At 47.9% G+C, this 15,420-nt stretch overlaps 1 protein-coding gene across 1 annotated transcript in view; it reads left to right on the top strand.

Annotated features, from left to right (window-relative positions):
- Positions 1 to 15,420, top strand: part of LOC136610384 (zinc finger protein 585A-like) — a 130,568-nt gene that overhangs the window by 76,046 nt on the left and 39,102 nt on the right. Inside the window, exons 4-6 of the mRNA XM_066589616.1 lie at positions 14,228 to 14,351; positions 14,434 to 14,498; positions 15,015 to 15,117. Coding sequence (XP_066445713.1) covers positions 14,228 to 14,351; positions 14,434 to 14,498; positions 15,015 to 15,117 — 292 coding nt within the window. The remainder of the gene's footprint in view (positions 1 to 14,227; positions 14,352 to 14,433; positions 14,499 to 15,014; positions 15,118 to 15,420) is intronic.

Here is a 15,420-nt window from a genome sequence, read left to right as displayed (position 1 = left end):
ATCACACACACAGCTCTATTACATTCTGATGGCTATCGCTCATCCAGTTTATATTACCTCATGTAATAATTCCCGGGTCATGTGATCTCTGACTCCTCCCACACACATGACTGATCACATGATAGTGACATCATCACAGGTCCTGGAATCATGGGGTGGTCATCCAGCTCTGCAGGTGGGTGCTGCTCATGTCAGGTCAGGGGGGAGGGGAAGGGTTAACCCCTTCAGGACTGACAGTTTGGGGTTAAACATAACAATCCCCGAATAATCTGTATTTTAGTGTTCGGCATCCTGCTGTTTCCAGGATACAGTCCGGCTGTCCTCACTGGTGCCGCACACGGCCGTACAGTAATACTGGCAGCGGTCTACCTGTTTAAGCCTGTGTGATACACTCCTGCCTGCAGGGGATGATGGGAGGTGTTGTCCCCCCTGAGCCCCCTCTAGCGCTCCCATGACCGCACAGCACCATTCTCTTCTGCTTTTATAACTTCCCTCACTTGTCTCCTAGCAACATGTGGAAAAACATCACAAATACGCTAAGTAATGGCGTCCGTACGTGTTCGGAACTGCCAGAGAGGGCGAGAGGCTCTTATATGTGGAATCAGAGGGCGAGAGGCTCTTATATGTGGAATCAGAGGGCGAGAGGCTCTTATATGTGGGATCAGAGGGCGAGAGGCTCTTATATGTGGAATCAGCAGGCGAGAGGCTCTTATATGTGGAATCAGAGGGCGAGAGGCTCTTATATGTGGAATCAGAGGGCGAGAGGCTCTTATATGTGGAATCAGAGGGCGAGAGGCTCTTATATGTGGAATCAGAGGGCGAGAGGCTCTTATATGTGGAATCAGAGGGCGAGAGGCTCTTATATGTGGAATCAGAGGGCGAGAGGCTCTTATATACGGAATCAGAGGGCGAGAGGCTCTTATATGTGGGATCAGAGGGCGAGAGGCTCTTATATGTGGAATCAGAGGGCGAGAGGCTCTTATATGTGGAATCAGAGGGCGAGAGGCTCTTATATGTGGAATCAGAGGGCGAGAGGCTCTTATATGTGGAATCAGAGGGCGAGAGGCTCTTATATGTGGAATCAGAGGGCGAGAGGCTCTTATATGTGGAATCAGAGGGCGAGAGGCTCTTATATGTGGAATCAGAGGGAGAGAGGCTCTTATATGTGGAATCAGAGGGCGAGAGGCTCTTATATGTGGAATCAGAGGGCGAGAGGCTCTTATATGTGGAATCAGAGGGCGAGAGGCTCTTATATGTGGAATCAGAGGGCGAGAGGCTCTTATATGTGGAATCAGAGGGCGAGAGGCTCTTATATGTGGAATCAGAGGGCGAGAGGCTCTTATATGTGGAATCAGAGGGCGAGAGGCTCTTATATGTGGGATCAGAGGGCGAGAGGCTCTTATATGTGGAATCAGAGGGCGAGAGGCTCTTATATGTGGAATCAGAGGGCGAGAGGCTCTTATATGTGGGATCAGAGGGCGAGAGGCTCTTACATGTGGAATCAGAGGGCGAGAGGCTCTTATATGTGGAATCAGAGGGCGAGAGGCTCTTATATACAGAATCAGAGGGCGAGAGGCTCTTATATGTGGAATCAGAGGGCGAGAGGCTCTTATATGTGGAATCAGAGGGCGAGAGGCTCTTATATACGGAATCAGAGGGCGATAGGCTCTTATATGTGGGATCAGAGGGCGAGAGGCTCTTATATGTGGAATCAGAGGGCGAGAGGCTCTTATATGTGGAATCAGAGGGAGAGAGGCTCTTATATGTGGAATCAGAGGGCGAGAGGCTCTTATATGTGGAATCAGAGGGCGAGAGGCTCTTATATGTGGAATCAGAGGGCGAGAGGCTCTAATATGTGGAATCAGAGGGCGAGAGGCTCTTATATGTGGAATCAGAGGGAGAGAGGCTCTTATATGTGGAATCAGAGGGCGAGAGGCTCTTATATATGGAATCAGAGGGCGAGAGGCTCTTATATGTGGGATCAGAGGGCGAGAGGCTCTTACATGTGGAATCAGAGGGCGAGAGGCTCTTATATGTGGAATCAGAGGGCGAGAGGCTCTTATATACAGAATCAGAGGGCGAGAGGCTCTTATATGTGGAATCAGAGGGCGAGAGGCTCTTATATGTGGAATCAGAGGGCGAGAGGCTCTTATATACGGAATCAGAGGGCGAGAGGCTCTTATATGTGGGATCAGAGGGCGAGAGGCTCTTATATGTGGAATCAGAGGGCGAGAGGCTCTTATATGTGGAATCAGAGGGCGAGAGGCTCTTATATGTGGAATCAGAGGGCGAGAGGCTCTTATATACGGAATCAGAGGGCGAGAGGCTCTTATATGTGGAATCAGAGGGCGAGAGGCTCTTATATACGGAATCAGAGGGCGAGAGGCTCTTATATGTGGAATCAGAGGGCGAGAGGCTCTTATATGTGGAATCAGAGGGCGAGAGGCTCTTATATGTGGAATCAGAGGGCGAGAGGCTCTTATATGTGGGATCAGAGGGCGAGAGGCTCTTATATGTGGAATCAGAGGGCGAGAGGCTCTTATATGTGGAATCAGAGGGCGAGAGGCTCTTATATACAGAATCAGAGGGCGAGAGGCTCTTATATGTGGAATCAGAAGGCGAGAGGCTCTTATATGTGGAATCAGAGGGCGAGAGGCTCTTATATACGGAATCAGAGGGCGATAGGCTCTTATATGTGGGATCAGAGGGCGAGAGGCTCTTATATGTGGAATCAGAGGGCGAGAGGCTCTTATATGTGGAATCAGAGGGCGAGAGGCTCTTATATGTGGAATCAGAGGGCGAGAGGCTCTTATATGTGGAATCAGAGGGCGAGAGGCTCTTATATGTGGAATCAGAGGGCGAGAGGCTCTTATATGTGGAATCAGAGGGCGAGAGGCTCTTATATGTGGAATCAGAGGGCGAGAGGCTCTTATATGTGGAATCAGAGGGCGAGAGGCTCTTATATGTGGGATCAGAGGGCGAGAGGCTCTTATATGTGGAATCAGAGGGCGAGAGGCTCTTATATGTGGAATCAGAGGGCGAGAGGCTCTTATATACAGAATCAGAGGGCGAGAGGCTCTTATATGTGGAATCAGAGGGCGAGAGGCTCTTATATGTGGAATCAGAGGGCGAGAGGCTCTTATATGTGGAATCAGAGGGCGAGAGGCTCTTATATGTGGAATCAGAGGGCGAGAGGCTCTTATATACGGAATCAGAGGGCGATAGGCTCTTATATGTGGGATCAGAGGGCGAGAGGCTCTTATATGTGGAATCAGAGGGCGAGAGGCTCTTATATACGGAATCAGAGGGCGAGAGGCTCTTATATGTGGAATCAGAGGGCGAGAGGCTCTTATATGTGGAATCAGAGGGCGAGAGGCTCTTATATGTGGATTCAGAGGGCGAGAGGCTCTTATATGTGGAATCAGAGGGCGAGAGGCTCTTATATGTGGAATCAGAGGGCGAGAGGCTCTTATATGTGGAATCAGAGGGCGAGAGGCTCTTATATGTGGGATCAGAGGGCGAGAGGCTCTTATATGTGGAATCAGAGGGCGAGAGGCTCTTATATGTGGAATCAGAGGGCGAGAGGCTCTTATATGTGGAATCGGAGGGCGAGAGGCTCTTATATGTGGAATCAGAGGGCGAGAGGCTCTTATATGTAGAATCAGAGGGCGAGAGGCTCTTATATGTGGAATCAGAGGGCGAGAGGCTCTTATATGTGGAATCAGAGGGCGAGAGGCTCTTACATGCGGGATCAGAGGGCGAGAGGCTCTTACATGCGGGATCAGAGGGCGAGAGGCTCTTACATGCGGGATCAAAGGGCGAGAGGCTCTTACATGCGGGATCAGAGGGCGAGAGGCTCTTACATGCGGGATCAGAGGGCGAGAGGCTCTTACATGCGGGATCAGAGGGCGAGAGGCTCCTACATGCGGGATCAGAGGGCGAGAGGCTCCTACATGCGGGATCAGAGGGCGAGAGGCTCCTACATGCGGGATCAGAGGGCGAGAGGCTCTTACATGCGGGATCAGAGGGCGAGAGGCTCTTACATGCGGGATCAGTGGGCGAGAGGCTCTAATATGTGGAATCAGAGGGTGAGAGGCTCTAATATGTGGGATCAGAGGGCAAGAGGCTCTAATATGTGGAATCAGAGGGCGAGAGGCTCTTATATGTGGAATCAGAGGGCGAGAGGCTCTTATATGTGGAATCAGCGGAGAATAGAACGGCTGCCATCTTTTATTTTTCACCTCATTTATATTTTATTGGAGCATTCATATTCGTACGGCGCACGCGTGTCACATAATATCCGGCGCACGTGTGTCACATAATATCCGGCGCACGTGTGTCACATAATATCCGGCGCACGTGTGTCACATAATATCCGGCGCACGTGTGTCACATAATATCCGGCGCACGTGTGTCACATAATATCCGACGCACGCGTGTCACATAATATCCGGCTCACGCGTGTCACATAATATCCGGCGCACGCGTGTCGCATAATATCCAACGCACACATGTTACATAATATACGGCGCACGTGTGTCACATAATATCCGGCGCACGCGTGTCGCATAATATCCGGCGCACGCGTGTCGCATAATATCCGGCGCACGCGTGTCGCATAATATCCGGCGCACGCGTGTCGCATAATATCCGGCGCACGCGTGTCGCATAATATCCGGCGCACGCGTGTCGCATAATATCCGTGCACGCGTGTCGCATAATATCCGACGCACGCGTGTCACAAAATATACGGCGCAGGTGTGTCACGTACTATTCAACGCACACATGTTGCATAATATCCAGCGCGCGCGTTACCTAATATCCGCCGCACGTGTGTCACATAATATACGGCGCACGTGTGTCACATAATATTCAACACACACATGTTGCATAATATCCAGCGCACTTGTGTCACATAATATTCAGCGCATATATGTCGCATAATATCCGGCGCACGTGTGCCGCATAATATCCAACGCACTTGTGTCACATAATATGTGGCGCAGGTGTGTCACGTACTATTCAACGCACACATGTTGCATAATATCCAGCGCGCGCGTTACATAATATCCGCCGCACGTGTGTCACATAATATTCAACGCACACATGTTGCATAATATCCAGCGCACGCGTGTTACATAATATACGACGCACATGTGTCACATAATATCTAGCGCACGCGTGTTACATAATATCCAGCGGACACGTGTCGCATAATATACGGCGCACGCGTGTCACATAATATCCAGCACACTTGTGTCACATAATATCCAGCGCACACATGTTGCATAATATCCAGCGCACACGTGTTGCATAATATCCAACGGACGCGTGTCACATAATGTCCAGTGTACGTGTGTTACATAATGCCGGTATACAGCCCACGTGTGTTACACAATACCCAGCACAGGTGTATCAGCCCGTGATGTTACACTGTATATTTACTACATATTTTCCACAGAAAATAGTTCCTTACTTTCCCATCAGATGATATCCCATCATTCTCCAACATGCAGCACAAACATGGCGTCTGGATTCCGTTATAGTTCTATTCATGTGCATTTCTACTTGCATGTCGTCCGCCCGGCTGTAGGCTTCCCGCATGTCGTCCGCCCGGCTGTAGGCTTCCCGCATGTCGTCTGCCCGGCTGTAGGCTTCCCGCATGTCGTCCGCCCGGCTGTAGGCTTCCCGCATGTCGGCTTCCCGCATGTCGTCCGCCCTGCTGTGGGCTTCCCGCATGTCGGCTTCCCGCATGTCGTCCGCCCTGCTGTGGGCTTCCCGCATGTCGTCCGCCCGGCTGTGGGCTTCCCGCATGTCGTCTGCCCGGCTGTAGGCTTCCCGCATGTCGTCCGCCCGGCTGTAGGCTTCCCGCATGTCGTCTGCCCGGCTGTAGGCTTCCCGCATGTCGTCCGCCCTGCTGTGGGCTTCCCGCATGTCGGCTTCCCGCATGTCGTCCGCACTGCTGTGGGCTTCCCGCATGTCGTCCGCCCGGCTGTGGGCTTCCCGCATGTCGTCTGCCCGGCTGTAGGCTTCCCGCATGTCGTCCGCCCGGCTGTAGGCTTCCCGCATGTCGTCTGCCCGGCTGTAGGCTTCCCGCATGTCGTCTGCCCGGCTGTAGGCTTCCCGCATGTCGTCCGCCCGGCTGTAGGCTTCCCGCATGTCGGCCGCCCTGCTGTCGGCTTCCCGCATGTCGTCTGCCCGGCTGTAGGCTTCCCGCATGTCGTCCGCCCTGCTGTGGGCTTCCCGCATGTCGGCTTCCCGCATGTCGTCCGCCCTGCTGTGGGCTTCCCGCATGTCGTCCGCCCGGCTGTAGGCTTCCCGCATGTCGTCTGCCCGGCTGTAGGCTTCCCGCATGTCGTCCGCCCGGCTGTAGGCTTCCCGCATGTCGTCTGCCCGGCTGTAGGCTTCCCGCATGTCGTCTGCCCGGCTGTAGGCTTCCCGCATGTCGTCCGCCCGGCTGTAGGCTTCCCGCATGTCGTCCGCCCGGCTGTAGGCTTCCCGCATGTCGTCCGCCCGGCTGCGGGCTCCCCGCATGTCGTCCGCCCGGCTGTGGGATCCCCGCATGTCGTCCGCCCGGCTGCGGGCTTCCCAAGTTTGAGATATTTTAGTATTTCTGAGGCTGATTCGGTCTCCGGCACCCCACAAAGTTTCCCATTATTGTACCTATTTACGTCCTCTAGGTCGGTCAGTTTATTTTGCAGTTTTGTTACTCCTTCTAGCTCACAGTGAGCCTCCAGCAGCTCGTTATGTGATCTGACCGTGTCTTACATTTTGCTCTGAGTGCTCCTTGTGGTGCTCCTTGTAGCACTGAGAGCCTTAATAGCCTCTAAAATGAAAGATTCAGTGGCCAGTGGGAAGATTGTCAAAACCTTCTGCTTCATCTACTTCTGTCAGAGGTGCAGACTCTGACTCCTCCATATTGAATGCACTGGTCAGCCTCGGTCTTTGTTTTTCAGGGCTGTCTGAGGGGGAGCTGGTGCCCTGCTCCAGAGAAGCTGCCGCCATCTTAGCTCCGGGGTTTAGCTGTTCTCTCCCCCTCCCCATCCTTTCCTCTGACTCACTTCCTGCCATAATGTCCTCCTTTGCTGCTCGTCTCCCAACTTGTACATATTGAGGTTTTTGTTTTTTGCTAACAGCCTGCTCACCTCTAACGCTGGTGGATGACGGCTCTTTTCCTTGCTATTGTATGGTGTCTCCGACAGGGAGCTAGGGGTGGACGTGTCCGAGTCAGCCATGTCCGTGGAGACCTGCGCACTACCAGGAACTCCTCTAGCCACCGCGGACTCCCTCTGCTCGGTCGTCTGCTCCTCATCCCTGTAATCTGGGGCATTTTGTGAGTAAGCTGCAGCCTCCGTCCTGCTCGCCTTCAGGCCACACCCCAGTGCTGCCATCTTTTTATGCACATAACATCCACATTACATATCTGTAAGTGTGAGGGAAGCAGAGAGAACCACAGCGCTGCCGCCATTACACGCAGATGTCATATGCCGCAGTTACCATCTATTACCTTATTTGTTCCGGCTCTATACAGGAATAGGCAGAAAATATGAGAGCGAATGCCGGACATCTTATAGTTATTACATTATTTCTGCCATTCCAGACAGAATGTGAACGGTGAGAGTCGGAGTTGTTTGAATCGTGTCACAGCGGTCAGTGCCAATGCTGCCAGATAGCAGTAAGGGGCTGATGACTTGTGATGGTGACTGTCGTGACGCCAGTGCCATACAGCACAATAGTCTGCAGTGAAGGAATCAGACAGAAGCTGGGAACAGCAGGAAGGTCACCAAGATGGAAACAATTTACTAATCCTCACCCAATGGAATGTTTACACTTTTCTTCTTTACAATCTTTTCATTGAGGCAATATCCCTATACAGATATGACCTATCCCGCTCTAATCAATATAGTGAGCTCTGAGGGATATATGCTTTGTGTCTCTTTTTCTGTTTGTCTGCTTTTTTTGGCCCAGTAATTATTTTAATCAAGCTTAATAAAGTTTTGTATTTTAATTGTCTATAACTGTGAAGATTTCTCCTTTACAATCATACAGTGATCACATAGATTGCTTAATCAATTGTAGAGAGGTGACTGGATGACTTGGGGATATCTGGCTGTGAGGTGACTAGATGACTTGGGGATATATGGCTTTGCGGTGACTGGATGACTTGGGGATATATGGCTTTGCGGTGACAGGATGACTTGGGGATATCTGGCTGTGAGGTGACAGGATGACTTGGGGATATCTGGCTGTGAGGTGACAGGATGACTTGGGGATATCTGGCTGAGAGGTGACAGGATGACTTGGGGATATCTGGCTGTGAGGTGACAGGATGACTTGGGGATATCTGGCTGTGAGGTGACAGGATGACTTGGGGATATCTGGCTGTGAGGTGACAGGATGACTTGGGGATATCTGGCTGTGAGGTGACAGGATGACTTGGGGATATCTGGCTGTGAGGTGACAGGATGACTTGGGGATATCTGGCTGTGAGGTGACAGGATGGCTTGGGGATATATGGCTGTGAGGTGACAGGATGACTTGGGGATATCTGGCTGAGAGGTGACATGATGATTTGGGGATATCTGGCTGTGAGGTGACATGATGACTTAGGGTATATATGGTTCTGAGGTGATGGAATGACTTGAGGATATCTGGCTCTGAGGTGACGGGATGACTTGGGGATATCTGGCTGAGAGGTGACATGATGATTTGGGGATATCTGGCTGTGAGGTGACAGGATGACTTAGGGAATATATGGTTCTGAGGTGATGGAATGACTTGGGGATATCTGGCTCTGAGGTGAGGGGATGACTTGGGGATATCTGGCTCTGAGGTGAGGGGATGACTTGGGGATATCTGGCAGTTAGGTGATTGGATGACTTGGGGATATCTGGCTGTGAATTGTCGGGATGACTTGGGGAAATATGGCTGTGAATTGTCGGGATGACTTGGGGAAATATGGCAGTGAGGTGACAGGAATACTTGGGGATATCTGGCTGTGAGGTGACAGGATGACTTGGGGTTATCTGGCTGTGAGGTGATTGGATGACTTGGGGATATCTGGCTGTGAGGTGACAGGATGACTTGGAGATATATGGCTGTGAGGTGGCAGGATGACTTGGAGATATATGGCTGTGAGGTGACAGGATGACTTGGGGATATCTGGCTGTGAGGTGACAGGATGACTTGGGGATATCTGGCTGTGAGGTGACAGGATGACTTGGGGATATCTGGCTGTGAGGTGACAGGATGACTTGGGGATATCTGGCTGTGAGGTGATGGGATGACTTGGTGATATCTGGCTGTGAGGCAGACGGCTCGACAGCACTGTGTAGAACCCCACTGGGTCACTATGTATGTACCCCAAAAGGGTACTAATAAAAAACTACATCTCATCATGCAAAAACCAAGCCCTCGCAGAGCTCCTCCATGGAAAAATAAAAAAAAGTTATGACACTTTGTTTTGTTAATTTTTTTTTTTATTATTATTCAAACAGATTTTATTGTGCAGAAGTTTAAAAATCCAATAATGTAATAAATATTAAAAAAAATAAAAAATTTAACTATCGTAATTATACCGACCCACGAAAAAAAAGTTAACATGTCATTTATGCTGCATACAAGTCTATGGGAACGGTTAACCCTTTCCAATCCGATTTTGGATTCAGGGTTTCCTAAAAGGCTTTTTCTTTTTGCTGTTATTCAACGGTGCCATCTGCTGGCTAAAGCCAGTGTGTGCACTAGAGATGCTCCGACAGCGGAGTGGCTGGCAATAGACGGTGAGAATACCCTGTTGGACATCTTTTGACATTGGAGCTGTACAAGCTTTAATCAGATTGTCAGAAGAGGTCAGACAGTGGATTGGAAAGGTTAATATCCGCATTGAATATGCCTGACATTTACATATTCATTGCATATTTACACAGAATGAAAGTGGAAATCTCCGGTACCCTCTTACATTTCTTTTTCCATCCACATAATTACGCTGTTATCACTGCATATTTACATTCAGAAAAATTCCAAAATGCGCACGGAAGGGCTGTGTGTCGATTGTGTAAATATGCAACAATTTACGCGTGTGTGAGAAACCCCTTATTTTCATCAGTAAAAGTATTTATTTTTTTGTATTTCTGTGGTTTTCATATTGATTCATCTTCTTTCCCATCAGGTCCGACAATATAATATCCTCTGTTGTTATATTCTATATAACAATTTCCCTGATTGGCCTGTCAAGAATGGAGAAGGACAGAGACAAGATGGCGGAGAGTATATTAAATCTCACCTTAGAGATAATCTTCCAGCTTACTGGAGAGGTGAGAGATTCTGATGATGTCACATTACATCCTTCTTACCTATGGTAATAACTGATGGTGTCACTGCAGAGGGGAGAGATTCTGATGATGTCACATTACATCCTTCTTACCTATGGTAATAACTGATGATGTCACTGGAGAGGGAGAGATTCTGATGATGTCACATTACATCCTTCTTACCTATGGTAATAACTGATGATGTCACTGGAGAGGGAGAGATTCTGATGATGTCATATTACATCCTTCTTACCTATGGTAATAACTGATGATGTCACTGGAGAGGGAGAGATTCTGATGATGTCATATTACATCATTCTTATCTATGGTAATAACACATGATGTCACTGGAGAGGTAAGAGTTATTGATGATGTAACATCACATGATTCTTATCTGTGATACTAACAGGTAATGTTACAGCAGAGGGGAGAAATTCCAATTTTGTCACATTACATTATTCCTATCTTTGGTGATAAATGATGTCACTGGACAGGGGAGAGATTCTGGTGATGTCACATCATTCTTATCTATGGTACTAGTAAATGCTATGAGTGGAGATGGGAGAAATTCTCATGATGTCACATTACATTATTCTTATGTATGGTAATAGATGTCAATCGAGAGTGAAATTGGTTGACATCACATTACATTATTCCTATCTATGGTACTAAGAAATGATGTCACTAGAGATGGGAGAAATTCTGATACTGTCACATTATATCATACTTATCTATGATAAGAACAGATTATGTCACTGGAGAAAGGAGAAATTCTAATGCATGGCAATAATAGATGGTACTGAAGAGGGGAGAGATTCTGATGATGTCACATTACATCATTCTTATTTATGGTAATAGATAATGTCACTAGAGACGGGAGAAATTCTGAGGTCGCATTACATCATTCTTATCTATGGTACTATCAGATGATATGTCTGGAGACAGGAGGAATTCTGATCACATTACATCATTCTTATCTATTGTAATACATGATGTAATTGGAGAGGGAGGAGATTCTGATCATGTCACGTTACATCATTCTAATACCTGACAATAACAGATAGCACTAAAGAGGGGAGAAATTTTTATAAAGTCACATTACATCATTTTTATCTATGGCGCTAATAGTCACTATGACTAAAAATGGGAGAAATTCTCAGGATGTCACATTACATCATTCTTATCTATGGTAATAACAGATAATGTCACTGCAGAGGGGAGAGATTCTGATGATGTCACAATACATCATTCTTACCTATGGTAATTAAACATGATGTCACTGGAGAGGGGAGACATTCTGATGTCACATTACATAATAATAATAATAATAATTATCTTTATTTCTATAGCATAAACTTATTCTGCGGCGCTTTCCAGCATGGGAGAACACAGACAATACAACAATTGCATGTGATATACAATCAATTTGAAACAAATGGGGTGGGAGTGGTACAGGAGGTACAAGGTGGAGGGAGAAAAGGCATGGGGAAACACAGGTAGTACGGAAATTACATGTGGAAATCAGTTATTAGGAAGCAAAAGTAGTGGGGGGGGTAAGGAAGTGCAGGGGTAGAGGTCATATGCAATAGGCAGAGCGGAAAGTGTGGGGAGCCATAGGAAGGGGCAGGGGGACTAGGTCAGGAGATTTGTTAAGCCTCTCTGAAGAGGTGTGTTTTTAAGGTGTGTTGGAAATTTTGTGCATCGGGAATTGTCTGAATGACTTGGGGTAGAGTGTTCCAGAGTATGGGTGCTGCTCTGGTGAAGTCCTGTAGGCAATCATGTGAAGATCGTATTAGAAGAGTGTTTAGTCTGAGTGTGTTAGCAGGTCAGAGTGTGTGGGCTGGGTTGTGTACAGGCAGGAGGGAAACGATGTATGGTGGCACATCGCCATGGAGAGCTTTGTGAGTGAGGAGTTTGAATTTAGTTCTGCAGTGAATAGACAGCCATTTCAGTGACTGACATAGTGCAGAGGTGTCTGAAAAATGGCTGGATAGAAAAATGAGCTTAGCTGCTAAATTTAGTATAGATTGGAGACGGGAAAGTCTAGTGCGAGGAACGCCAATGACTAGCGAGTTGCAGTAGTCGAGTCGGAAGTGGTTGAGGGTGACGAGTATCTTTAGCGTGTCCGGGGTGAGGAACGGCCAGATTTTAGCAATATTTCTGAGGTGCAGGTGACATGTTTGGGCCAGAGATTGGATGTGTTGCGGGGGTGGTGGTGTAAAGGAGAGGTCAGAGTCCAGTGTGACCACCAAGGCATGCTGTCTAGGGGTTATGGTGGTGCCAGACACTGGAATAGAGCTGTTGAGGGGAGGTCGGTTGTAAGATGGAAAGACGAGAAGGTCAGTTTTAGAGAGGTTAAGTTTGAGAAAAAGGGAGGACATAGTATTAGAGACAGCAGATAGACAGTCGGTGATATTTTTGAGGAATGGTTCAAAGATGTCACGGGAGGAGGTGTATAGTTGGCTGTCGTTAGGATTGGAGACCGAATTTGCAGATGGTTTGCCCAGTTGGGGCTGTGTAGATAGAGAAGAGAAGGTCAAGGTGGCTTAGTAGGGAGTAGTTGCCTCTCAACTTTGCCGTCATCAGGTAATTTGACACTTTTGTGAGGGCAGTTTTAGTCGAGATGAGGGGGTCGAGGACAGATTTTTTAGAGATCAAGCATGTAAGGCGGGAGTAGAACAGGCGTTCTAGTAATTTGGAGATGAAGGGGAGGTTTGAGATTGTTCAATAGTTGCAGCGAGCGAAGGTCGGGTCAACGGTTGTTTATTTTAGCAGAGAGGATATGATTGAATGTTTGAATGAGGAGGGGAAGGTGCCAGAGGTTAGGGAGAGGTTGCAGATGGTGGTGAGGTGGGTAATGACAGCTGGGGAAAGGGACTGGATGAGGTGAGAGGGGAGAGGGTCGCTAGCGCAGGTGGTGGGGCGGGCAGTGGAAAGGAGCCTGGAGACTTCTTTCTCTGTCATTTGTTCTAACATATAAAATATTGCACACAAGCACATTTACTCCTTGAATATTGCCCCACAGGACCAATCATGAGGAGACTATAGGGGAGGTGGGGGTTCAGGGGAGAGGAAAGAAATAGGAGAGAAGAAAAAGGAGCAAAGAGGAAAGAAAAAAAAACAGTTGGCACTGGGGGGAGAGATTCTAATGATGTGACATTACATCATTATCTATGGTAACAGACAATGTCACTGAAGAGGGGAGAAATTCTGATGAGGTTCCGCTACATCATTCTTATTTAGGTTATAGATGATGTCACTGGAGAGGGGGTAAATACTAATGATGTCACATTACATCATTTGTATCTATGGTAATAGATGATGTCACTGGAGAGGGGAAGAATCTTGATGATGTCACATTACATTATCCTTATCAATGGTACTTACGGATGATATGACTGGAGAGGGGAGAAATCGTGATGTCACAGTACAACTTTCCTATCTATGGTAATAACCGATGATGTCACTGGAGAGGTGAGGGAAATTGTGATGTCAGAATACGTCATTACTATCTATGGTAATAACAGATGTTACTCCAGAGGGGAGAGATTCATATTACATCATTCTTATCTATGGTAATAACAGATGATGTAATTGGGGAGGCGATTGATATTATAAATGCCGGTGGTGATATTTACTAATGTCTTCCCATATACAGGATTGCATAGCAGTGAAGACCTCTAGTGATGGCTGTCGGCCCCCTGTGTGTGATGGATGGGGAAGACCCCTGAGCCCAACCTCGGCACCCCCACCTCACCACCTGATACATGAGGACATCAACGTACAGAAGATTCTAGAACTCGCCAACAAGATGATTGAGCTTCTGACCGGAGAGGTGGCGCTGCAGGGAATGCTGGGACATTATACACTAACAGCACTGGAGGCTTCTGGGTGATGACTGTATATTGTGTTGTCAGGTTCCTATAAGGTGTCAGGATGTCGCTGTCTATTTCTCCATGGAGGAGTGGGAGTATTTAGAAGGACACAAGAATCTGTACAAGGACGCCATGATGGAGACCCCCCAGCCACTTCCATCACCAGGTGATAGACAGGACTAAATCCATGAGGACTTTAATATCTGTATATAAAGAATGACTTCAGTGTCCATCTGTCTTTCCTGCAGTTCGATCCAGTAGGAGAAGAACCCCAGAGAGATGTCCCCGTCTTCTTCTTCCACAGGACCATCAGGTAGATGGAGATGTCCCTCTGATCTGTAGAAGGCTGTGAAGCTCTTGTCTTCAGTCTTATTAGATGCCTTCTACTTGTGTGATGAGACCGGTGGAGATGGCAGGATTACCGCTGACCAGAGAAATTACATTTTGCCTAGATCTTCTCCCAGTTTTCTGGTGGTGGAGACTGCTGGTGGGAATAAAGAGCCAACAGGTTGGATTTATATCTATCTGCTCCTTTATTTACCAGAGACAACCAGCGGATGTGTCTGGTAGACGCTGATCTCCTCCACTGAGACAACATGCAGTGGGTCTAGCCATGCGGGATATACATGTGTATGAGGTTCCTGAGGGGTCATTAAGCCCGCCATCTAATATCTATGTCCTTTTAGACCTGCAGCTATGTGGCTCAGATAACTACTCCTGTCAAGTCATTTTGGGTTGTGATGATGATTAATGATCATTTCAGGTCATGTAAAACATTTGACACGACTTCTCAAACCGTCTGCTGACTTTTACAATATTTGTCTCACAGCTTTTGTACCAGGATGAGGATCTGAGCAATATTAATACCACAAAGATAAATGTAAGGATCAAGCAGGAGATTAAGGAGGAGATTCCTACAGGTAACTTCCCAGGTGAGTAGTACCCACTAAATACAGAAGAGAAGAGTCACAAATTCTCCTCAGTCACCGGCTGCAGAATGTAAATAGATTTATAAACCATATAATAGCTGGAATTCGTTGTCTCCTATCTGGTGTACACAGGGCGTGAGTGCAGTTTTAGTCCTGCTGTTTTGGCTGCTGCATTAGCAGAGAGGGTCTAATTAGGTATGAAAAGCAAGATCATGGGGACTGCAGTGATCCAGAGAACAGCCCAAGGAGAAGGCAAGAGGAGTTTCCCTCCCACTTCACCTCAGTTTTTGTCCAAGAGTAAGATTG

This window comes from Eleutherodactylus coqui, chromosome 2 (assembly GCF_035609145.1).
Source record: "Eleutherodactylus coqui strain aEleCoq1 chromosome 2, aEleCoq1.hap1, whole genome shotgun sequence".
In the NCBI taxonomy this organism is placed as follows: domain Eukaryota; kingdom Metazoa; phylum Chordata; class Amphibia; order Anura; family Eleutherodactylidae; genus Eleutherodactylus; species Eleutherodactylus coqui.
This window is presented reverse-complemented; position numbering and strand designations above follow the sequence as displayed.